This window comes from Salmo salar, chromosome ssa22 (assembly GCF_905237065.1).
Source record: "Salmo salar chromosome ssa22, Ssal_v3.1, whole genome shotgun sequence".
Taxonomy (NCBI): Eukaryota; Metazoa; Chordata; class Actinopteri; order Salmoniformes; family Salmonidae; genus Salmo; species Salmo salar.
In genome coordinates this window covers 12,095,120-12,120,825 of record NC_059463.1, presented here as the reverse complement: position 1 = coordinate 12,120,825, position 25,706 = coordinate 12,095,120, and the positions used below count along the sequence as shown (strand labels likewise).

The window sequence follows — 25,706 nt, the reverse complement described above, 5'->3', positions numbered from 1 at the left end:
GCTGAGAAGCAACCCCACACATGAATGGTCTCAGGATGATTTATTGTTGGCATGACACAGGACTGATGGTAGAGCTCACCTTGTCTTCTCCGGACAAGCTTTTTTCCGGATGCCCCAAACAATCGGAAAGGGGATTCATCAGAGAAAATGACTTTACCCCAGTCCTCAGCAGTCCAATCCCTGTACCTTTTGCAGAATATCAGTCGGTCCCTGATGTTTTCCTGGAGAGAAGTGGCTTCTTTGCTGCCCTTCTTGACACCAGGCCATCCTCCAAAAGTCTTTGCCTCACTGTGCGTGCAGATGCACTCACACCTGCCTGCTGCCATTCCTGAGCAAGCTCTGTACTGGTGGTGCCCCGATCCCACAGCTGAATCAACTTTAGGAGACGGTCCTGGCGCTTGCTGGACTTTCTTGGGTGCCCTGAAGCCGCCTTCACAACAATTGAACCGCTCTCCTTGAAGCCCTTGATGATCCGATAGATGGTTGATTTAGGTGCAATCTTACTAGCAGCAATATCCTTGCCTGTGAAGCCCTTTTTGTGCAAAGGAATGATGACGGCACGTGTTTCCTTGCAGGTAACCATGGTTGACAGAGGAAGAACAATGATCCCAAGCACCACCCTCCTTTTGAAGTTTCCAGTCTGTTATTCGAACTCAATCAGCATGACAGAGTGATCTCCAGCCTTGTCCTCTTCAACACTCACACTTGTGTTAACGAGAGAATCACTGACATGATGTCAGCTGGTCCTTTTGTGGCAGGGCTGAAATGCAGTGGAAATGCTTTTTGGGGATTCAGTTCATTTGCATGGCAAAGAGGGACTTTGCAATTAATTGCAATGTATCTGATCACTCTTCATAACATTCTGGAGTATATGCAAATTGCCATCATACAAACTGAGGCAGCAGACTTTGTGAAAATTTATATTTGTGTCATCCTCAACTTTTGGCCACGACTGTAGTAGTAGTAATGTACATGCCCCGCCCACCTGAGGATCTGTATTTTTCAGCCATCTATTTCCTGTGTTTGAGGGGTGCAAAATCCACTTGTCTCTTATGTTTGTAAAGACCTGTCAAACACACCCTGGTAAGGGCTGAAATGGGCTCAATGGGAGACATTGGATTTCTGTTAAATCTATAAGAACGCTAAAGCTTAGTCTGGGTTTTAACACACTTGCTTCACAAAAAAGAGAAGAAAGATAACTTTATTTTTGATGAGTGTTCATTTTTTTGTGGAGTTCAATAATAATTGAATACAGTTGCCATTTTTACAAAATAGATGCGCTGAAATGAAAGTAACTGTCAAAAGTTTGGACACACCTACTCATTGGTACTGTGTATTTGAGTGCATTCTAAGAAATAATTCCCACCAAAATCACTGAACTCCATATCATTATTTGTCCGTGCCAGTATAATGTTTAATGCGCTATTATTCAGTCAATATCTGCGGATTATAAACATTTTAAACGTTTGGAATATCTTCATTCATTGTCCAACTGTTGCATTTAAAACAATTGTTTTTAAAACCTTTTAACCATTACGATGACCATTGTTAGGTCCTGTGTGGCTCAGTTGGTAGAGCATGGCGCTTGTGGGTTCGATTCCCACTGGTGACCAGTACGAAAAAGTTTGAAAATGTATGCACTCACTACTGTAAGTTGGTCTGGAAAGAGCATCTACTAAAATGTAAAATATAGTAAGTTGCCCAACCTATCACTCATTACTTGTCATTTGTCTCCCTCTACAGGCGCGATGGAGAAGTACATGAATGGAAAATGGCAGAGAGTTCCATCCGAAGACCATCTAAAGATGACGAAATTGGACGGCCAAGTCTGGATTGCTCTGTACAACCTGGTGCTGAAGGAAGACTGCCAAAGGAAATATGACTTCAATAACTTCAACAAGAACCAGCTCTTAAAGGTACAGTAGCCTCAGCCAGTACTGGCACTTCTGACTATAGTGGCTTCTAAAACCTAATGGTCAAATCTATAGCTCAGGAAAAATGTCTGTGCCAGATAATTATCCTTTAATCAATCAATCAAATGTATTTATAAAGCCCTTTTTACATCAGCCAATGTCACAAAGTGCTATACAGAAACCCAGCCTAAAACCCCAAACAGCAAGCAATGCAGATGTAGAAGCATGGTGGCTAGGAAAAACTCCCTAGAAAGGTGGGAATCTAGGAAGAACCTTAGAGCCTGGTTCCTGTCTGAGGGGTGGCCAGTCCTCTTCTGACTGTGCCGGGTGGAGATTATAACAGTACATGGCCAAGATTTTCAAACGTTCATAGATGACCAGCAGGGTCAAATAATAATAATCACAGTGGTTGTAGAGAGTTCAACAGGTCAGCACCTCAGGAGTAAATGTCAGTTGGCTTTTCATAGCCGAGCATTCAGAGTTAGAGACAGCAGGCGTGGTAGAGAGAGCGAGGGTTCCATAGCCGCAGGCAGAGCAGTTGAAACTGTAGCAGCAGTACAACCAGGTGGACTGGGGACAGCAAGGAGTCATCAGGCCAAGTAGTCCTGAAGAATGGTCCCAGGGCTCAGGTCCTCCAGGAGGGGAGGGAAAGGGAGAGAATTAGAGGGAGCATACTTAAATTCACACAAGAGACCTGATAAGACAGGATAAATATTCCAGATATAACAGACTGACCCTAGCCCCCAGACACAAACTATTGCAGCATAAATACTGGAGGCTGAGACAGGAGGGGTTGGGAGACAGGAGGGGTTGGAAGACACTGTGGCTCTGTCCAACGATACCCCCGGACAGGGCCAACCAGGCAGGGTATAACCCCACCCACTTTGCCAAAGCACAGCCCCCACACCACTAGAGGGATATCAACAGACCACCAACTTACTACCCTGAGACGAGGCTGAGTATAGCCCATGAAGATCTCCCCCACGGCCCGAACCCGATGGGAGCGCCAACCCGGACAGGAAGATCACGTCAGTGACTCAAACCGTATCTGATCTCCCCTCCGATTAGAAGATAGATGAGGTATCCAGCTGCTGTTTTGACTGAGGTGTTTCCTATTACTGTTATTTTCATGATTGTATCTCCTTGACTGTATGTGAGGATGGCATTATGATCTCTGAGAACTCTGTGCAGGATAGCATAGGTGGTCTATCAAACAGACCACCATGCAGACCGGAGTACAATAAATGTACAATAAATGTACAATAAATGTCCAACTCAAACTTGAAGTATGAAATGTCAGAAAATCACCCATTATATTTTGTGTGTAGTTACGAGGTTTCCTGACGGAGGTGTTAATTGACCAGCTGCCCAACCTGGTAGAGCTCCAGCGCTTCCTCAGTCACCTCACAGTCACAGACCCTGCCCCTCCAAAGAAAGACCTCATCTTGGAACAGGTGAGGAACACACACACAAACACAGGAACACGCACGTGCACACACAGGAACATGCGCACACAGGAACACAATGAATTGCTGTCTTACAAATAAATACCGTCCTTTTACTGGTAGATTCCAGAGATGTGGAACAACATTATGCGGGACAATATGGGGAAGTGGAAGGCCATTGCCAAGTACCAAGTGAAGGAAACGTTCAACCCCTCGGAGAAGGACCTGAGACAGCAAGCACTCAGGTAATACTCAGCCTGGTGTTATTAGTAAAGAGACTGAATGAGACCAAAATCTTTAAGGGAGAATTTAACATTGGATGGGGTTGAGACATACAAATGTGGACCTTTCGGTCTCTGTTACAATCTATACTGTTTTTGAATGATCTTTGTCTAGACTGGCCCAGACCTATAACCTGGATGTGATGGAGAGTTTGATCCCTGAGAAGCCCAAGTGTGGAGCCTGTGGGGCCGAGGCTTCTAAGAGATGCTCCCGCTGCCAGAGAGAATGGTACTGCCAGAGGTAAGACTGGTTACAGTGAAACACTATACAGGGAAATGCACCTCCTTCAATAAATATCAAGAGAATGGTGCTGCCACTTTTATTGTGAATCTCTAACTAGTCTTGCAACAAAAGATGTACTCAAAAGACTATGGAAAAGCCATTGGTTTTATTACCACCGCTTGGTTCAGGAGGTTCTACATTGTACAGCTGAATGAGATTATACGTGTTGTTGCTCTGTCCTTGTAGGGAATGCCAGGTGAAGCATTGGTCCAAACACAAGGTTGCCTGCCAGCTGATGGCTGAAGGCACAGAGATGCTCCAGAAGGACCTGGCCGTAACGCCTACAGAGAGAGAGGCAGACATAACTGACATATTGGACTGAGTGATGGGAGAGCGAAAGGGCTAACAAGGAGACAAGACAATGGACAGTTCTCTACCTAAATGCCATTTGGGATGGGATTCGAATGCAGTTGTTTTTGGACTGTTTAATGTAAACCTTTCGAGGTTTGTCTAGATTCAATTCCAACTTCTAGATTTTATGAATTACAATGATAATCTAACTCATGATTAGAAGGGTTAATTTAGGTAATTAACTGCTAAGCCTTTGCTATTCCTTTGATCTCAGACCTGATACTCAGTGAAACTCGCAGGTTGAATTTGGGAGGGAGCAGAACTCAAGACTTTTAATAATCAGCTCCTCTGTTGTAGCTTTTTTTGTCTTTTTTGTTGTTGACAGTTATAACAATTATGCTTCTGTTATATTGAGAGAAAAAATGTGTTAAGTTTGTGGCTGCAGGTGTTTTGACTCATCATCTTGGTCAGTGATCCTGGGATCAGAATCTGCCTATTGTTGGGTAACAGCAAGGTATCAATTTCACAGGGTTGAATTTCAAAGTAACTTTATCCACTTGATTGTTTAGACTTTGCACACCACTTTTAAAAAGGTGTGCCTGCCATGTCTTTAACTCATACTGTTGTTCACGAAGTTCACAACCGTTAATTACATAAGCTGACAATGGATGATTACGCAAATGATTATCAGTAAGGTAGTTTTCATTTGAATGTCACAGGGGTGGGGAATTCACACAACCATCACTACCGCTCTACAAGACTCAGAAGCACCCCCTATGTGAAAAAATTCTGCATGTCAAGAACAGTAGGCTGCTCTTCACTTTCTTTTCTTTCTGTTATTAAATTGTTACTGCTGCATCATATGTTGGAGTGTCAGAATTGGGTGACGGGATGGTTACAAAGTAAACATGCTGCTGATAGTCGTGTTTTTCGGAAGAGTGGTATTTCCGTTATGTAGCCGATGATACATTGTTTCCAGATGCGAAGCTGTACACCTCCGCTCCGTTATTCGTAATAACTTCTATGGAAATGTTGTAAAATAGAAGGACGTTGGAGATGAAGTATCGGCTGCTACAGGAGTGGATCCCTGTTTTGGTAAGTTGTTATACTTTCAAAATAACATATAGCACTTTTTATCGAATTATTATTAACATAAACTAAACCAGTCATAATTATGAAATAGGCTCGAGTCGGTGCCATTCTTGTGCTTCTACGTTAACTCGCATCATCAATCATTCTGGGATGCTCAACAACCTGCCTGCAATTTACAATTATTATTCACGATATGTTTAAAGCCTTGAATGTTGGTGACCTATTCCAATCATAGACTCTAAAACCATGTCATTTTACATTTGATGGGATGAAAGTTTACTTTTAATTGCTTTGGAGATAGTAAATGGCAAAGGGGCTACTTCAACAAACAAACAAAAACGTCCCGTTTAGAAAATGAAGGAAACAAATATATTCTGAAGCACAGATTGGTTTAATAAACTCAAAGTTCTATTTTATTGCCGAGTATACCACTTTATTGGTGAATTTTGAGGAAAACTGACAATTGATGTCGAGAAACAGACTTAATTCATTCATACTCAGTACACAATAGGCTAAAGTATTTTGTTCAAACCATGGTTTTAATAATAGTGATAGGAATACATAGCTGTATGGGAAGTTCTCTCCACAGTTTACATCTAAAAGTGTACTGTAGTGTAGGCCTATGTCCTTGAGTTGGTGCTTTATTATGGGTGATCTTGGATTGAGGTTGTGCATTTTGCCACTATGGCCTATTTATTGCCTTACCTCCTTAATCTTACTACATTTGCACACACTGTATATAGACCTTTCTATTGTGTTATTGACGGTACGTTCATCCCATGTGTAACTCTGTGTAGTTTGTGTCGCACTGCTTTGCTTTATCTTGGCCAGGTCGCAGTTGTAAATGAGAACTTGTTCTCAACTGGCCTACCTGGTTAAATAAAGGTAAAATAAAATGTGTTTTGGTCACAGGTGTGATTGCCTTTGTGTGAAGAAGGAACTGAAGCTGTGACTGACAGAATGTCTTGGGGTGAGTTCATTGAGCTCCGTGAGCTGAGGCTACATGACCCGATAGAGCTGACCAGCTGCGAGGTGCCTCGCCTGGAGCGGGCCAATGCTCTGCGGATCAGCCCAGGGAAGGTCCCAGAGCTGCTCAGCCGGGTGGGCATCATCAGACTGCTTGGGGATAGCCTGGACCCACTGCTCACAGATAAGAGGGGAGAGGGACATGACTTCCAGCCCTGCAGCCATGCCCAGCCCACCTGGTGTGATCTGTGTGGAGACTTCATCTGGGGACTGTACAAACAGAGCCTGCGCTGTGCCAGTGAGTCTGCCTGCTGCACAGGATTTACTTGTGTGTGAGTGCATGATTACGATTGCATGTATTAGTGGCGGTCGGTGACTTCTAAGATGAGGGAGGAGGATATTTTTTTTTAATGAGCATGGCCTTATTTCTATTACAGTGTATTGGATGACTGCCATTCATATTCCATTCACCCAGCTCAATGTAACATCGGTTTAGGTTACTACGTGATACTAAAATGTTCCCCTGTACCCATCATGAGGTTGCTACAACCTAGCCTATGAATGAACGTTTACAACATCTAGCTGATCTAGGGTGTAATCAGAATCGGTGGAATGAATACACCCCTGATCACATGCAAACACAGTTAACTTTCATAGCAGCCACATAAAAACAGCATGATCACTTTGCTCGTTGTATAAATAATTCCTTCTCGCAACTATCTACGTGCTCTGTTCCTCTCACCTTTTCCCTGCGCTTGTGCACTTCAGGTCTGTGACCAGGCGAAAAAACCTTTCCAAGCCAAACCTTCATATCATGACCGCTAACCACTACACACAGCCTACGTCATTGTCACATCATAGTCAACATAGCTACTAGAACTAACGCATTTGTAAACCCGCTACAATCATGTAGTACAGTGTACAGTCAGAGAGCAGTTTAGCAGTTATACCGGCGGCCCTGGTGGCAATAAATTTATACCAAAAGCTTACTTTGGCTTGGAAGAGTTTCAGTGTTAGCCATAACCAGCTAGCTAACATAGCACCCCTCTCTGTTTGAGCCAGGTGTTTGAGTAGGCTAAACTAGCTAGCTGCATTTGCTAGCTAAGTGAAAGTATATATACACTGCTCAAAAAAATAAAGGGAACACTAAAATAACACATCCTAGATCTGAATGAATGAAATAATGTTATTAAATACTTTTTTCTTTACATAGTTGAATGTGCTGACAACAAAATCACAAATTGGATTTCCATTGATTATTTTTATCAACCCATGGAGGTCTGGATTTGGAGTCACACTCAAAATTAAAGTGGAAAACCACACTACAGGCTGATCCAACTTTGATGTAATGTCCTTAAAACAAGTCAAAATGAGGCTCAGTAGTGTGTGTGGCATCCATGTGCCTGTATTACATTTACATTTACATTTAAGTCATTTAGCAGACGCTCTTATCCAGAGCGACTTACAAAATGGTGCATTCACCTTATGATATCCAGTGGAACAACCACTTTACAATAGTGCATCTAAATATTTTAAGGGGGGGGGGTTAGAAGGATTACTTTATCCTATCCTAGGTATTCCTTAAAGAGGTGGGGTTTCAGGTGTCTCCGGAAGGTGGTGATTGACTCCGCTGTCCTGGCGTCGTGAGGGAGCTTGTTCCACCATTGGGGTGCCAGAGCAGCGAACAGTTTTGACTGGGCTGAGCGGGAACTGTGCTTCCTCAGAGGTAGGGGGGCCAGCAGGTCAGTGGTGGATGAACGCAGTGCCCTTGTTTGGGTGTAGGGCCTGATCAGAGCCTGAAGGTATGGAGGTGCCGTTCCCTTCACAGCTCCGTAGGCAATCACCATGGTCTTGTAGCGGATGCGAGCTTCAACTGGAAGCCAGTGGAGAGAGCGGAGGAGCGGGGTGACGGGGTGACGTGAGAGAACTTGGGAAGGTTGAACACCAGACGGGCTGCGACGTTCTGGATGAGTTGTAGGGGTTTAATGGCACAGGCAGGGAGCCCAGCCAACAGCGAGTTGCAGTAATCCAGACGGGAGATGACAAGTGCCTGGATTAGGACCTGCGCCGCTTCCTGTGTGAGGCAGGGTCGTACTCTGCGAATGTTGTAGAGCATGAACCTACAGGATCGGGTCACCGCCTTGATGTTAGTGGAGAACGACAGGGTGTTGTCCAGGATCACGCCAAGGTTCTTAGCACTCTGGGAGGAGGACACAAGGGAGTTGTCAACCGTGATGGCGAGATCATGGAACGGGCAGTCCTTCCCCGGGAGGAAGAGCAGCTCCGTCTTGCCGAGGTTCAGCTTGAGCTGGTGATCCGTCATCCACACTGATATGTCTGACAGACATGCAGAGATGCGATTCGCCGCCTGGTTATCAGAAGGGGGGAAAGGAGAAGATTAATTGTGTGTCGTCTGCATAGCAATGATAGGAGAGACCATGTGAGGATATGACAGAGCCAAGTGACTTGGTGTATAGCGAGAATAGGAGAGGGCCTAGAACAGAGCCCTGGGGGACACCAGTGGTGAGAGCGCATGGTGCGGAGACAGATTCTCGCCACGCCACCTGGTAGGAGCGACCTGTCAGGTAGGACGCAATCCAAGCGTGGGCCGCGCCGGAGATGCCCAACTCGGAGAGGGTGGAGAGGAGGATCTGATGGTTCACAGTATCAAAGGCAGCAGATAGGTCTAGAAGTATGAGAGCAGAGGAGAGAGAGTTAGCTTTAGCAGTGCGGAGAGCCTCCGTGACACAGAGAAGAGCAGTCTCAGTTGAATGCCCAGTCTTGAAATCTGTATGACCTCCCTACAATGCCTGGGCATGCTCCTGATGAGGTGGCGGATGGTCTCCTGAAGGATCTCCTCCCAGACCTGGACTAAAGCATCTGCCAACTTCCTGGACAGTCTGTGGTGCAACGTGGCGTTGGTGGATGGAGCGAGACATGATGTCCCAGATGTGCTCAATTGGATTCAGGTCTGGGGAACGGGCGGGCCAGTCCATAGCATCAATGCCTTCCTCTTGCAGGAACTGCTGACACACTCCAGCCACATGAGGTCTAGCATTGTCTTGCATTAGGAGGAACCTAGGGCCAACCGCACCAGCATATGGTCTCACAAGGGGTCTGAGGATCTCATCTCGGTACCTAATGGCAGTCAGGCTACCTTTGGCGAGCACATGGAGGGCTGTGCGGCCCCCCAAAGAAATGCCACCCCACACCATGACTGACCCACCGCCAAACCGGTCATGCTGGAGGATGTTGCAGGCAGCAGAACGTTCTCCACGGCGTCGCCAGACTCTGTCACGTCTGTCACATGTGCTCAGTGTGAACCTGCTTTCATCTGTGAAGAGCACAGGGCGCCAGTGGCGAATTTGCCAATCTTGGTGTTCTCTGGCAAATGCCAAACGTCCTGCACGGTGTTGGGCTGTAAGCACAACCCCCACCTGTGGACGTCGGGCCTTCATACCACCCTCATGGAGTCTGTTTCTGACCGTTTGAGCAGACATATGCACATTTGTGGCCTGCTGGAGGTCATTTTGCAGGGCTCTGGCAGTGCTTCTCCTGCTCCTCCTTGCACAAAGGCGGAGGTAGCGGTCCTGCTGCTGGGTTGTTGCCCTCCTACGGCCTCCTCCACGTCTCCTGATGTACTGGCCTGTCTCCTGGTAGCGCCTCCATGCTCTGGACACTACGCTGACAGACACAGCTCGCATTGATGTGCCATCCTGGATGAGCTGCACTACCTGAGACACTTGTGGGGGTTGTAGACTCCGTCTCATGCTACCACTAGAGTGAAAGCACCGCCAGCATTCAAAAGTGACCAAAACATCAGCCAGGAAGCATAGGAACTGAGAAGTGGTCTGTGGTCACCACCTGCAGAACCACTCTTTTATTGGGGGTGTCTTGCTAATTGCCTATAATTTCCACCTGTTGTCTATTCCATTTGCACAACAGCATGTGAAATGTATTGTCAATCAGTGTTGCTTCCTAAGTGGACAGTTTGATTTCACAGAAGTGTGATTGACTTGGAGTTATATTGTGTTGTTTAAGTGTTCCCTTTATTTTTTTGAGCAGTATATTGTGTTTCTCTGAGTCAACTACTCACCACATTTTATGCATTGCAGTGCTAGCTAGCTGTAGCTTATGCTTTCAGTACTAGATTCATTCTCTGATATTTTGATTGGGTGGACAACATGTCAGTTCATGCTGCAAGACCTCTGATAGGTTGGAGGATGCTCTCCGGAAGTTGTCATAATTACTTCGTAATTCTATGGAAGGGGGTGAGAACCATGAGCCTCCAAGGTTTTGTATTGAAGTCAATGTACCCAGAGGAGGACAGAAGCTAGCTGTCCTCCGGCAACACCTTGGTGCTACCCTACAGAGTGATGTTGAGGCTACTGTAGACCTTCATTGCAAAACAGTGTGTTTTAATCAATTATTTGGTGATGTGAATATATTTAGTATAGTTTTATCTAAAAAGGATAACGTTTTTTTAATTGTTCACTATTTTATGAAATTCACTGAGAAGGATGGTCCTCCCCTTCCTCCTCTGAGGAGCCTCCACTGACGTGTATGTATGTGTGAGTGCATGTCATGATTATGTAGCAGGTGCAATTTACTGTACTCCTCAGCCTTAATCCGCTCGACTCATTAGCTAGCTTTTGAGGTGGCACGATCGGCTAAGACACTTGAGGGAGAACGGTCACGTGTGTTTGTGAGCCAGATGTCCTGAGTTCGCGCCAGGTATGGACCGAATTGGGAGGAAGTGGTACTCACTAAGCAAGCAACGTGACGTGCTTTACAATTGCAGCATGTCTGTAGGCCTATACTCTCAGAATAAAGGTACAGAATTGTACTTAAAGGGGTACAAACTCTTGTCAATGTAGTGGTACCCTGTAAGGTACGTCCATTGATTGTACCATTACTTATAGGTACATAATTGTACCCTTGCAGTTTGTACCTTTTTAAAAGAGCCAAAAGGTAAACATACACTTTTTTTAGGGTACCACCACAGTGACAAGGCCATTTGTTCCTTTTAACCTGTCTGGGCTAGGGGGCAGTATTTTCACGGCCGGATAAAAAACGTACCCGATTTAAACTGGTTACTACTCTTGCCCAGAAACAAGAATTTGGATAGAAAACACTCTGAAGTTTCTAAAACTGTTTGAATGGTGTCTGTGAGTATAACAGAACTCATATGGTAGGCAAGAACCTGAGAAAATTCCAAGCAGGAAGTGGCCTGTCTGAGAATTTGTAGTTCTTCTTTTGGTTCTCTATCGAAACTACAGTATCTCTGGGGTTAGGTAGCACTTTCTAAGGCTCTCTAAAGCCTTCAGAAAGCGGATTGAGGCGTCTCCTGTCTCTGGGCAGATAATAGGAGCTCAGTTTGTCAGTGGTCTGCCTGGTGACTAAGAGATTGGATATGCGCGTTCACGAGACCTCGCTGTTTTTTTCTTTTCCTCCTTATTGTCCGATTTCAATAAGGCTTTACAGCGAAAGCAAAACATTACATTATGTCAGGAGAGTACCCTGCCAAAAATAATCACACAGCCATTTTCAAAGCAAGCATATATGTCACAAAAACCAAAACCACAGCTAAATGCAGCACTAACCTTTGATCTTCATCAGATGACACTCCTAGGACATTATGTTATACAATGCATGTATGTTTTGTTCAATCAAGTTCATATTTATATCAAAAAACTGCTTTTTACATTAGCATGTGATGTTCAGAACTAGCATACCCACCGCAAACTTCCGGTGAATTTACTAAATTACTCACGATTAACGTTCACAAAATACATAACAATTATTTTAAGAATTATAGATACAGAACTCCTTTTTGCAATCGCGGTGTCAGATTTTAAAATAGCTTTTCGGCAAAAGCACATTTTGCAATATTCTGAGTACATAGCCCGGCCATCACGGCTAGCTAATTTGACACCCACCAAGTTTGGCCCTCACCAAACTCAGATTTACTATAAGTAAAATTGGATTACCTTTGCTGTTCTTTGTCAGAATGCACTCCCAGGACTTCTACTTCAACAACAAATGTTGTTTTGGTTCCAAATAATCCATAGTTATATTCAAATACCTCCGTTTTGTTCGTGCGTTCAGGTCAGTATCCAAAGGGTGATGCGCGAGCGCATTTCGTGACAAAAAAAATTCAAAATATTCCATTACCGTACTTCGAAGCATGTCAAACGCTGTTTAAAATCAATTTTTATGCTATTGTTCTCGTAAAATAGCGATAATATTCCAACCGGGCGACGTTGTATTCATTCAAAGGCTGAAAGACAAAAATGGAGAATTCACATGAACGCGCATCTCCAGTGTCACTGTTCCCAGCCTGACCACTCACAAAATCTCCTGCTGTTTTTCGCCCAGAGACAGGAGAGACTTTCTGGCGCCTTCTGAGAGCCAATGGAAGCCTTAGAAAATGTCACGTTACAGCAGAGATGCTGTATTTTCGATAGAGATGCCACAGAAGGAGAACAAATTGTCAGACAGGGCACTTCCTGTTTGGAATCTTCTCAGGTTTTGGCCTGCCATATGAATTCTGTTATACTCACAGACACCATTCAAACAGTTTTAAATCTACTAATTATATGCATATTCTCGTTTCTGGGCAAGAGTAGTAACCAGTTTAAATCGGGTACGTTTTTTTATCCGGCCGTGCAAATACTGCCCCCTAGCCCCAACAGGTTAAACTGGTACAAAACTTCAACTCACAGGTGGCCAAAAATAACTAACTGAATGTTATGCCCCCAATAAGCTTATGATCGTACCTTCATATTCCAAATATTATGTAAAAATGTTTACCATTATACTAGATTATCTGCACCTAAAAGGTACCAAACAGTACCATGTGAGATCCAATGTGTACCTCTGAAAGTATATAATATGTATTTTGATATTTGTGTAATGCAGGGAATAACCCTAACCATACCTTTTTTTCTGAAAGTGTATGTATGTGTGAGTGTTGTAAGGTTTAACTAGGACTATGAGAATGTCTTTCAAGGTATTATATAGCCTGTTTGTGCATAGACCATATTTGTTTTTGTTTATGTGTGTGCCAGGCCGTATAGCTTTAGTTCATTGTTTCTCAGCTGAACTAAATGGGCTTTTTGTGAGACTGGCTCCATTCACAGGACACAGTATTCATTAGACCTGAATAGGCTTTAATGAGGAGTCATTGCAAATAGGTACATTACCATTTCCAGCAGCAAAGAACCAGCTGAGAACCAAACCGCTTGCCTGGAAATCCCAGAAACAGTTTTAGCTCTGGGGTATTTGTCAAAACAAGACTCCCAGATTCAATCAGCAGTTGGCGGCAGTCTATTTATGAAGACTTTGAGATGGTTCTAGTGGTTTGTTGTCTTTGTCTTTGTATAGGTGCTGTTGGTTTGTTGGTATCCTGCACCACTTTCCTCTTGCATAGTCTTCAAAGTTTCACTATGAACTTCCTTTCCTCTGGCCATACAGGGAACTAACTAGAGCTAAGCTGTAAGAGCCCTTGGGCAACAACTCACACCTGCAGTTGGCTATATGACACCAATTACATTCAGGATGTCAATGCTTCACTACCAGGCATTTCATCACAACCAGCCCTCCATCCTTTGTATTGTAATGTGTGACCATTAGATTTGTGGGTAGAGAAATGTCTGAAGCGTATTGGAATATGCTGGTAAAATCTCTCCTTTACATGAATCTCCTTACATTAATATACACCTGTTTTATTTGAACAATAATCACTCTACGTTCTAGTAATACTTTTCTAATAATGTCCTGTTTGTGACCAAATTGAAGTCAAATACGTCAGTGACAAGTTTTGTTCTGTCAAACGTGTAATGACTCACTGTGGCCAGTGGATGACAGCAGACAATTTAAATATCCAAAATGTCCCAAAGCTGGAACGATGGAATGGGAGGGATGACCCAAAACTACGAAATGGACGTTTCTGAGCCAGTGGGTGCCACTTTTTTATAGTCAATCTTTCCTTACATATGTGTGTCATCATGGCTGATCTATTCGTAGACCGTGGCCTTACAAAATATAGAGCCCTGGTGGACGAGCCCCAACTTTAATTGCAACCCATGATCTATTCTATTAAATCCTGTTTTTCATTCACCTCTCTTTTCTCACAGATTGCAGATTCACGTGTCACTACAGATGTCGAGCTGTTATCCAATTAGATTGCAGTTTGGATGGTAGCTCCATAGTTGAACAAACATGTGTTATGGAACACACCGTGGAGACCGATACAAATGTGGTAAGAACCTCATGATCCGATACAGACTGTATATGCATATCATTATGTGTTCTCTGTACTCTCACCCTCATTCACCGGCCATTTTATGTCACCTTTATTTAACTAGGCAAGTCAATTAAGAACAAATTCTTATTTACAATGACGGGTTAAAAAAATAAAAATTCACCGGCCATGTCGTGTCATGACCACTATCTATCCACTATCTTCTAGGCCACACTGTGGTGACATGGTGTCTACATACTGTAAACACGCCTCTTCCTTTCTATCCCATCCCCCTGGAAATAATGCATTAGGTCCTTTCAGTTCAGGTCCTCTGTCACCATTTCCTTTAGATACAGTAGCTTGGGCATCACTTTTAGTTGTTCTTGTTGGATCTACACTCCCCTCCGTATTTATTTGGACAGTGATGCTAAAATGAGTAGATTTGTCCCTATACTCCAGCATTTTGGATATGTGATCAAATGTTGTATACGAGACAGTACAGAATGTCACCTTTTATTTGAGGGTATGTTGTATTGTTATAGCACTTTATCTAGTCCACCCATTTTGAAAAAGGAAATTTTTCATAAATATTTCGACAAATTCCCATATAGTGTATTAAAGTAGTCAAAAGTTTAGTATTTGGCCCCATATTCCTAGCACACAATGACTACATCAAGATTGTGCAATTGCAGTTTGTTTTGATTGTGTTTCGGATTATGTTTTGCCCAATAGGAACTGAATGGTGAATAATGTATTGTGTCATTATTGAGTCACTTTTATTGTAAATAAGAGTAGATGTTTCTGAACACTTCTACATTCATGTGAATGCTGCCATGATTATGGCTAATGAATGAATCTTGAATAATGATGAGTGAGAAAGTTGGAGGCATAAAGATCATATCCCCCCAAAAATGCTAACCTCCCCTTTTATTGGTAATGGTGAGAGGTTAGCATGTGTTGTGGGTATGATTTTATGCCTCAGTAACTTTCTCACTTATCATTATTCATGATTCATTCATGATTATCTGTAATCATGGTAGCATCCATATTAATGCAGGAGTGTTTGGAAAACATATTCTATTCTTGTTTACAATAAAAGTGACTCCAAATTAGACAATATAAAATCTACCAGTCATTTCTATTGGGCACAATGTAATCTGAAACACAACCAAGACAAACTGCAAATGCATCCAATACGTCTGTAAAGTCAAAAGCTTGATGTAGTCATTGCGTGCTAAGAATATGGGACCAAATACTAAACATTTGACTACTTTACTACACATTTAAGTGTATTTGTCCAAATACTTAAAGCACCTTGAAATGGGGGTACTAGACACATGCTTCCTAACAGATATCTATAGAAATACACTCAAATAGAAGTTGACGTTCTTTACTGTCGCCTCATATGAAACATTTGATCTCAAATCAAAAAATGCTGGAGTATAGAGCCAAATAAAGTGTTAGAAACACGGTCCAATGAAATACGTAGGGTAGTGTATATATTTTTCTCTAAAGTGGTGCGGTTCCCTGAGCCTACATGTCTACGTATGTCATGCATTTGCCGTGTGAATACTCTAAACTCTATTATCATGTGAATCCTCACATGATTTTCATCTTTTCAAATCGCTTTTATTGTTGGCAGACAGGGAAGGGAGTGGTACGATGTCATTAGGGAGTTGGAATTTCCCCTCAGCGCCCAATCATAGCCTGTTGCGCTGGTTTTGTGTATTTTCTAATCTCAACCGCCTGGGTGGAGCCTCTGCGGGCCGGGGGAGGGAAGGTAAGGGCTAGAAGGGATACAGTTCTTTGTCAAATTTACGTCAAAAGGTGGTGTTTTTAGCGTTTTAGCTAACCCTATAACCCAACCCTTTTCCAACCTTAACCAAATTATCCTAACCTGCTGCGTAAATTATCATAACATGCTGCGTAAATTGTCCTAGCCTGCCACGAAAAGTGACATTTGACAAAAACTGTATTCCATCTAGTCAAAACCAGGAGAGAGCTGGAAGGGCGGGGCCGGTCCATCATCAAGTTCTCAGCTAGTTGTGAGAAGCCTGAAACGTGTCCATATTGAACAGGAAACCGACAGAAACGCGCTTTAGAACGACATTGTCGAAGTTTACAGAGATATACTAACTATACTAGCAGTCCTTATTACTTTACACTCTATCTGTTTTAAGGTTTCTGTAGTTACACGTTTATTACAGTGGGATACTACAATTGTAGATAGAACTCGTTTTATTAAACAGGAAGCGACACCTATCAGCGCTCATATCCAAGCCGAATTAGATAAAAACTTGACACATTTTGGCGAATTCTAAACACAACATCGCTCCAGACGGTTGGTTACATTGTACCAGTTCGATAATGACAGACGGTTCGGATAAAAGCCTGTCCTTCGAGAAGACGTGGGGCAGCTCCACCAGCAGCGGATACTGCAGTGGGGACTCCGATTCAGAGTTCGAGCAGTACTTCACTGCTCGCACATCATTCCTTCACAAACCCAAGAAGGAGAAGGTGAGAGGAGAACAATTTGTCAAGCAGTTGAATAAGAGTTATTGAATAAGATGTTGGCTATTCCTTCCATCGCCTTCACTGATGTTCATGCATAATAGGTTAGACAATCTTGTGTGTAGCTTCCTTCATATGATACTTTCTAATAGAGTTATGACGTGATATAAACTAGAGTATTTCAAATAACATATCCACGAAAATTGTCATCTGAAGTTGTCGTCATTATATTTGATGTAGTAGTAACTATGATGACCACTCTTATTAAAACGATCATTGGGATCTACTGTGTTTCTCATTATTACAATGATGACTCATATATCCCGATGCTGAGAACCGCTCAAGAGTTTAGTGACACACCCGCGATAACCCCTCAAGTTTCACAACTCACACGAGTCATGTACTATTCTTCTCTTGGACCATTCAGAAACAAATGACTTCACTCACATTGCTTCACACTTACAAAGCTTGCACACACAAGCCTGAGCAGACATCTCTGGAGGATTTGAATGAGTAGCCTACTAGACATAAGGGGAATGGCAACATTTGATCATGTTTCATTAACTCATATTTCTACAGCATCTTGAATGGATACATTAGATAAAAACCGTAATAACAGTACAGTAAAAATGGGTGACTCCTTAGTTTACTGTTCTGGCTTCCATTTTGTGATTGCCTATTTACTAGTTGCAGGACATTAAAGATGCTCTGGAATTTTGGCGTTTTTCAAAACCTCCCGCTTTGGGCTGGATGTGTCAATGTAAATGCATAATGCATAATCTAGGAGCAGAATAATTATTGTTTAACCTCAATTAGCCACGAAATCCCAGTTTGAAAGCAACTGTTTTTCTGGAGCTGTGCTCATTTGTATGACTTCAGTTAAACCTAAAGGGGTTGTGGAAGGGTGCATACAGTGCAACATGAAGTGGATGCATAATACAAGCTATTAAGTCACAACATGGCTGACATCCATAGGCGGCGTGTGAGTTTCAAGTTTGGGGAAGCATTTTTTATTGCACCTTTTTATAAGGCATCGCATTTGCAGACTAACAGAGGTGGGACCAAGTCACTATTATTCCAATCACAAGCAAGTCACAAGGTCCGAGTCTCGAGTCAAGTCCAAGTTGTGCATTCTAAGAGCAAGTCGAGTCACATGTTTTTTTCAAGTTAAGTCTCAAGTTAAGTAAAATCTATACATGCAATGACTTGTTCAACTACAAATCTTTGTCTGTTTATTGAGGCTACCAGACAGCCCCTTTTCATTATTTTGTCTATAACATATTTTGATGACGTCATTGTAAAATAGGCACCTTGTAGCAGTGGTAAGGACATGACGTCAGCAGAAGACAAGGCAGGTTGATGTGCTCAGTGTAGATTTATTTACTGGTCTTTGTGATTCAATGTTGAAATTGCCATATCATATAACATTTACCAAATGTACGCGGGCAATTGGCCAAAAGAAATAGCCACTTTATTAAGCTTAACATGTCCTATCTGAATGGACACAGGTAGATGGCAAGACTGCACAGCCTCCCCTTGAGAAACCAAATGAAATCTGTCTAACAGGAAGCACCCCACCCAGGACCATATGTTTACCCAATTGGCAATTACAACCAACAGGGTTCACACAAGGTGCTTAAAGTACTTGAATTTGGCGCTCTGAAATTCATCTACTGGAATACCTTGAAAGTCTGACATTTTCTCAAGTTGGTACTTCAAAAGAGAGAACAGAAAATTATCAAATATGTTAATATGAAAAATGTATTAGTCTTGCAAATTAATTTCCAGGCAGACTACCGAGTTTTATTTCCTCACGTGTTCCTCACGTGTTTCGCGCTCTGGTTGCCAGGCTAGCTCGCTCATTCCACCCACACTGCCACTCAGTCATGCAGAACTGACTGATTAGGCGCCGCCAAATGTCACATTGATAGCTAAAATGCTGGGCAAATGTAGATCTAATCCCGCCTTTGTGGCGATATACTGCCATCTGGTGGCGACTAGAAACAATTGCATAATATGAACTATTACAAATTGACGGTCCTTGAAAATAAATATTAGTGCTTGGGAAAAGTACTTAAGTCCCTGAATTTTGCAACTGTCTGTACGAACTCTGAACCAATAAACTGGTTCTACAATGTAAAAGGCAATTTCCACATCCATTGTTACATTGGTACATACATTCGTCTTAATTAGACTTAATGATATTTCATCACCATTCGTACATGGAACAATAAGTTTCTTTTATACGATGTACTGACTCAAAAGCGTGGCGTGTAAGCCACATAGCCTATTTCTGTGCATACTGAAGCTTGCACACTCCTATTGCGCGCAACCAGACAGACAGAGACATTGGACACAGACACACGGATCTCCGACATAACCCGGGAAATATGAACAGACATTGAATTAAATAAACAGAACTTCTACCTCGTGAGTCTTGAACGTTCATGTGCACAATAAACATTGCGCCCACTCAGAGGGTAAGAAATGGTAGGCTAAATGAAAATGTATCGTATCAAACATGAAAAAGAAACGTCTAAGTGTTAAAATAACGTTACGGGGATGGAATGATGAAACATTAGCAATTATTGTAGGATTAGAGATTTACCACATGTGCATTTAAATGTGTGAAAGCAACAGCAAGCATTTCAACAAGAGAACAAGCTCTCTCCACTGTCGGGAGTTTGGTGAGTACAAGTGGAGAGACACGCCTCTGGTGCGTTTTGGCCACAGTAATGATAATTATTTTTAAACAAATTCCAAATTGCCAACCTCATAAGTAAATTATACATTTCAAGCAATTTTGACATACCAGAAGACCAGTAGGCCTATGCTAATTTTCCTTGATGCCCCATTGCTGGTGAGCTTGCTAAGTAAACAGTTAATATTATTGATCTCCACTGTTTTTTGGAGCTGCATATTTACTTATTATGGCAATCCTCTCTCCCTACAATTTGACATTTGCGCTGCACCCGATCCTATAGCTGTAAAGAAAATCAGCAATCTGTTCGTTAGCTCACCCGAGCTGTGTTGATTTGTAGGTTTGCTGGTCCAATCAGAGGGCCGAGTGTACGTTGCATTAGCCAATCTGTTGCATGTTTCTTTGTTGTTGCAAGGCACGATGTTGCGGCTACTGTCGCTGGCTGCGTGGAGAGTAATCCAACGGACTCGGCGCCACAAAATGAGTGACAAAACGTTACAAAACATGGCCAGATAATTTAAAGTCATCAGTCTCAAGTCAAAGTCAAGTCTCAAGTTATTTTATTTTCTATCAAGTTGAGTTTCAAGTCATCAAGTTTGTAACTTAAGTCATGTTACTCAAGTCCACAACTCTGCAGACTAATGTAAAATAGGCTAACATTCCAGTGATGAGTAGATTGCATAGTCATAATTTAGGCTAATAATATAACTCAATCACTGTTAGCAAAACAGACAGTACTGAACAATGCATGCCTGAGTGTGTAGTGACATAGAGTAGGCCCAATCCTTTCTTTGCACTGGAAAAATGTGGCCTTTTTATAATCACATTACTTTTCCCCAAAAAAACTTTCCAGTGGTACTGATCCAATGATAAAGACAGTGAACATGCGAGCACACTCACTGGGAATATGGGGATGTTCTCCACGGGTGCCAATAAGATAGGCTACTGTTCGCTCCATTGGGAGTTGAGAATTCTGATGACTAGAGACAGATCAATCTTTTCTTTGTCTTCTCTTTTCCGCAATAGCCATTCGCGTTCTAAACTATGTATTTCCTAAAATTATATTTTGAAATACTGCGATAGGCCTATTTAACTGCTTTTCACTAACCGATGCAACTCAACAGTCAGCTATCTGGTAGTCTATTCGCCGCGTGCTGACAAAATTGCGCGCTTCAAACAATCCACAGCTAATTTTTAAAAGAAGCTAATGATCCTCTCCGGCCAAATCATGCTCTCTGGTGTAGTGTTTTGAATGATTTGTATTTATTTATGTATAGGCATGAGTAATTATAAAGCCCATTTTGACAAATTGTATTAAATTTACTTTAGTGGGAAGCTTATCATCTTTTGATTATCCCATTATTCCTCCTCCACCAAACTTTACAGTTGGCACTATGCATTCAGGCTGGTAGCGTTCTCCTGGCATCCACCAAATCGGCCGACTGCCAGATGGTGAAGCGTGATTCATCACTCCAGAAAACGCATTTCCACTGCTCCAGAGTCCAATGGCGGCGAGCTTTATACCACTCTGCCGATGCTTGTCATTGTGCATGGTGATCTTAGGCTCGTGTTTGGCTGCTCGGCCATGGAAACCCATTTCAAGAAGCTCCCGACGAACAGTTATTGTGCTGATATTGCTTCCAAAGGCAGTATGGAACTCCGTAGTGAGTGTTGCAAATGAGGACAGATGATTTTTACGCACTATGCGCTTCAGCACTCGGCGGTCCCATTCTGTTAGCTTGTGTGGTCTACCACTTCGTGGCTGAGCCATTGTTGCTCCTAGACGTTTCCACTTCACAATAACGGCACTTACAGTTGACCAGGGCAGCTTTATCAGGGCAGAAATTTGCCGGACTGACTTGTTGGAAAGGTGGCATCCCATCACGGTGCCACCTTGAAAGTCACTGAGTTCTTCAGTAAGGTCATTCTACTGCCAATGTTTGTCTATGGAGATCGCATGGCTGTGTGCTCAATTTTATACACCTGTTAGTAACGGGTGTGGTTGAAATAGCCGAATCCACAAATTTGAAGGGCTGTCTACATACTTTTGTATATAGTGTGCAATATGAATGGTCTGGCACTGTTTCTGTTCTCTGAGAGAAAGGTGTTCAGGCTGGCAGCTTCTCTCTCTGAAGTGATGCTCTGTATGGTCCTAAAGTCAGCCAACCAGTATGCTAAACAGCCGTGGCATTTTAATCGGGATTGGAATTATTTTAGCCCACTTTTAAACTTTTGGTCTTGCGCATACCCAACTTATGCGCCTGGCTGTTCTGCGCCATTTTCCCTAGAATGTCCCCTACATGGGCCAGCCCCCTAGCAACTTCAACAATATGAGTGACAGCTAGCAAGAGGCACATCATGCGCACACACAGCAGAGAAAGAGCGATGACGTGGTGCACATACAGTATCTGCACGTGGCGTGGTACGCAATTTTTGGGGACCACTTTTGGTCTGTGAGCACTACTTTCAGAACTACGGACTAAAAAGTATACAAAAGTACAGGAGAATCTCTTTAACACCCTTTCTATCTGCATTGGGATTCAGGTTATTGATCTGATTTTGCAAAACTTGACATTGATTTATGTAGTTGTGGGTAGAATGAGAGTTTGAGACTTTGTCCCAGAGGACAGATCATGTTGGTGCTGATGTTAACGCCTGCCAGGAGGATTTATGAGTATTGATCTATGGATCCTTCCCCCCCACGACAAGCATTTCGCTAAACTCGCAATAACATCTGCTAACCATGTGAATGTGACCAATAAAATTTGATTTGATTTGAAAAGCAGTTACTGTCAACAGGACAATTTTGGGCTAGCTGGTCTTCTAATTGATACAGGAAGAAGAGTTCTGTGCATCACATGTCTTGAATGACATTCTCACACAGGAAGCGAGGACAGACCATTAGACACAGGAAGCGCATAGTTGTGGTGGTTACTGTGTCCATGGGAGACATTTGAATATCTTGTAGATGCTGGAGGCCAAATGTGAATTGCTAAAAGATGACTGAGATTCTGTGAGGATTAGGCAGCTGACTCCACAGGATATGCCTGTAAAACAGAGGAAGGCTTTGTGACTGACTCTCAAGCGGGGGCGGGGGGGCCTGAGGGGGGCAGCTATTTTTACACGAACACAGCTTTAAGGAATGCAGTCCAAAGCCTTTGCAGACATTACAAACAGCTGCAAGTTCCCCCATGATGCCTCCCTCTACAGAGATAGGAGGAAGTGAGGAACTGGGATTGGTCAGTGCTGACATCATTGTGGTCCACTGCTTCCCTATCATAGGCTATGGCTACGTTGACAGGAAGCTGGAATCTGATGCAACCAGCGATAACTTTGTGAAAGAAGAGGTGGAGCTTACAGGAAGTTAGCACTGTGAAGCATAGGCTGCTACAGTCTGCAAAATAATATAGGTAATTTATTTTTAGCACATTTATTATAAGCAGCAACAAGTAGGAATGCTGTTTCTCATTCAAGACCATTTTGATTTACACCAGTCTAGTGCTTCCTTTTCTCACCAAACCCAGTCTAGTCCTCTGCTCTACTGAACTCTGACCCCTGTGAACCTGACTCCTGAAAACTAATTTCCCCTCCATGACCCAAAATGTTGTGGATTGTTTATTTAGATAGGCCCACATCACACATTTCTTAGTCATAATTTGACATGCAAAACGTTAAACCTTGGCTCTCTGCTGACACACGGTGGTAGAACACCAATGTTACTCTTTTTTGTCTTGCACTGCCAGCTTAAGAAGACAAATGAGTAAACAATGAGTGGCTAATTGAAATATGGACTTCTCTCTGGTCAGGATGAACAGGTTGAATGGGGGAAGCAGCAGGTGGATCTGTCAGTCACAGAGATCCAGCAGAAGGTGAAGGAGTACAATGCTCAAATCAACAGCAACTTGTTCATGAACCTGGTGAGTAGTAACAATTGCTCTTATACCATTGCAGTAAGTAGTAACATTGCAATTACTCTAACACTGTCTGCATTACCATGTTGTTATTGTTCAACTCCATTACTGCACAGTTCAACATGTTGAATTGTGTTAATGTGAATACGTTTCGTATGAATTCCTAAATGTTTTCATTCTTTTCAACAGAACAAAGATGGCTCCTACACTGGCTTCATAAAGGTCCAGTTCAAGCTGCTACGACCCGTGTCAGTTCCCCCACCAAGAAAGGGTACTGCAACACATGATGGTGCATGCAAGAAGACTGGGGGAGTTAAGCGTCGCACCTCTTTTTACCTGCCCAAGGATACGTCCAAACACCTACATATCAGCTCCCGCACATGTGCTCGTGAGGTCATCGAAGCCTTGTTGAAGAAGTTCACCGTGGTGGACAACCCTGGAAAGTTTGCTTTGTTTGAGCGCACAAAGCGCCATGACCAAGGTAAGCCCGCCTCTGTAACCTCTTGTCTGTGGTTTCGCAGCAGCACGACTGTTCTTTTTTTCTGCACTGACATTTCATTGATAAATATTAAGAGGTGCCATACTGTTGTTTAATTCCATTGTCTCCCTTCCTCTTTCTGTATTTCAGTATTCCTGCGTAAGCTGTCTGACGACGAGCGTCCACTCCACCTGCGTCTGTGTGCTGGACCCAATGACAAAGCCCTCAGTTTGGTGTTAAAAGAGAATGAGACTGGAGAGGTCAACGTGAGTATTGAGCATTCATTCTCAAACCAACATGGTCATTTCACATTGTGCAGCTTACACTAATGTTCCGTCTCCCTCCTATCTCTGTCCAGTGGGATGCCTTCTCTATGCCAGAGCTCAAGAACTTTGTCCGCATGTTACAGCGTGAGGAGGAGGAGCATGTCAAGCAGATAGTGCAGCGCTACGCACTAGCCCGCACCAGGATGCAGGAGGCCCAAGCTGCTAGTCCCACCCCTGGTGGTTCCACCCCTGGCTGAGAAACCGCTTCCCTACGGGACTACCTGCACCTCTGACTGACAATCATCAGAAGATGACCAGTCACTGCATCCAAAGATCCCAGAGAACACAACTCGACACCTCCCTCAAAGGAGGAGAATGAAAGAGCGAATGAGAGCGAGCGGGCGCATGAGAGCGAGCGGACAAGCGCGTGTGAGTGTGAGAGAATCAGAAGTGCCATACAACTGGAGAGAGTCTGTTGTGCCTGAGAGAGAATGAGAGTTGAGAGAGAGTATGTGAAACTGTGGCTGATGAGAGACTGGCTTTGTCCAGTACTTCCTCTCATTGTGGAGGTGCCATTTGACTATCCTGGGTAAGCTACCTGACTCGTAATGTTCATCACCTGTTATTCGTGCTGGCAGCAGGGTCCATAGATTCTATCATTTATAGCTTTTGGGTAACAGATCAAAAGGCCTGTTTCTCTCCCTTACTGCCAAGCAATACAATGGAAGCCAACCTATTAGCTCAGACAAATGTTGAACAAATTCAGATACCGTCTGCTTCAGAATCTCCAGGCCTTAATGCTAGTCAGAATAATAAGTGATGGACATTATGGGCCAGGTACGCCAGGTTTCCATTTGACCCCAATGTCTGCCATATACCTCCTGCACATCCATACTAGGATGGATGTTACTCTTTTTTGCTTTCCCTTTATGAGGCTGAGTGGGAGTGCCCTGTGTGTTGGGAGCACTGTGATTGTCAATTGAGAGGACAATCCCCAGGTCGATTTAATTGATAGGGGAATTGTCCTGAAACTTTGAACAGGAAGCTGTTGCTTTTTATGGAGTGTTCGTATGTTTGTATTGTCTATATTTGTATGTTCTTTGTGACGTTCTAAAACTCTGTTAAAACAACAAAATAATAGAACTGAGAATTTGTTTCATATTATCAGCATATGTCTATATCTCTTGAAATAATAATTTGACTGTCCTTGACTATCCCCTTTTCAATTTCCACATTTCTATGTTACATAATGTCCCGTGTCAAATATTTGTTTAAATAATAATAGATTTGCACTGTTCACATTAAACAAGTTCCTTCACAAAA

At 43.0% G+C, this 25,706-nt stretch overlaps 2 protein-coding genes across 3 annotated transcripts in view; both read left to right on the top strand.

Moving 5' to 3' along the window:
- zmynd10 (zinc finger, MYND-type containing 10) overlaps positions 1-5,074 on the top strand; it is an 8,742-nt gene extending 3,668 nt beyond the window's left edge. The window contains exons 8-12 of the mRNA XM_014166231.2: positions 1,744-1,916; positions 3,242-3,367; positions 3,482-3,603; positions 3,755-3,880; positions 4,109-5,074. Coding sequence (XP_014021706.1) covers positions 1,744-1,916; positions 3,242-3,367; positions 3,482-3,603; positions 3,755-3,880; positions 4,109-4,244 — 683 coding nt within the window. The 3' untranslated portion in view covers positions 4,245-5,074. The remainder of the gene's footprint in view (positions 1-1,743; positions 1,917-3,241; positions 3,368-3,481; positions 3,604-3,754; positions 3,881-4,108) is intronic.
- On the top strand, positions 4,378-25,706 carry LOC106582799 (ras association domain-containing protein 1). 2 transcript variants are annotated; one of them, XM_014166236.2, is made up of 7 exons: positions 4,378-5,308; positions 6,218-6,569; positions 14,410-14,534; positions 23,535-23,645; positions 23,829-24,120; positions 24,268-24,383; positions 24,476-25,706. In XM_014166236.2, the coding sequence occupies exons 2-7, from the start codon at positions 6,266-6,268 to the stop codon at positions 24,638-24,640; spliced, it is 1,113 nt and encodes a 370-aa protein (XP_014021711.1). In that variant the 5' UTR covers positions 4,378-5,308; positions 6,218-6,265; the 3' UTR covers positions 24,641-25,706. The 2 variants fall into 2 exon arrangements, with proteins under 2 accessions (XP_014021711.1, XP_014021710.1); XM_014166235.2 differs by lacking the exons at positions 4,378-5,308; positions 6,218-6,569; positions 14,410-14,534 and adding an exon at positions 16,373-17,033.

Bases quoted from the DNA above. Each gene is read 5' to 3' on its own strand.
- LOC106582799 (XM_014166236.2), top strand. From the start codon at position 6,266: ATGTCTTGGGGTGAGTTCATTGAGCTCCGTGAGCTGAGGCTACATGAC. The intron at 6,570-14,409 runs GTGAGTCTGCCT...CTTTTCTCACAG, and splicing joins ACAGAGCCTGCGCTGTGCCA to ATTGCAGATTCACGTGTCAC. The intron at 14,535-23,534 runs GTAAGAACCTCA...CTCTCTGGTCAG, and splicing joins TGGAGACCGATACAAATGTG to GATGAACAGGTTGAATGGGG.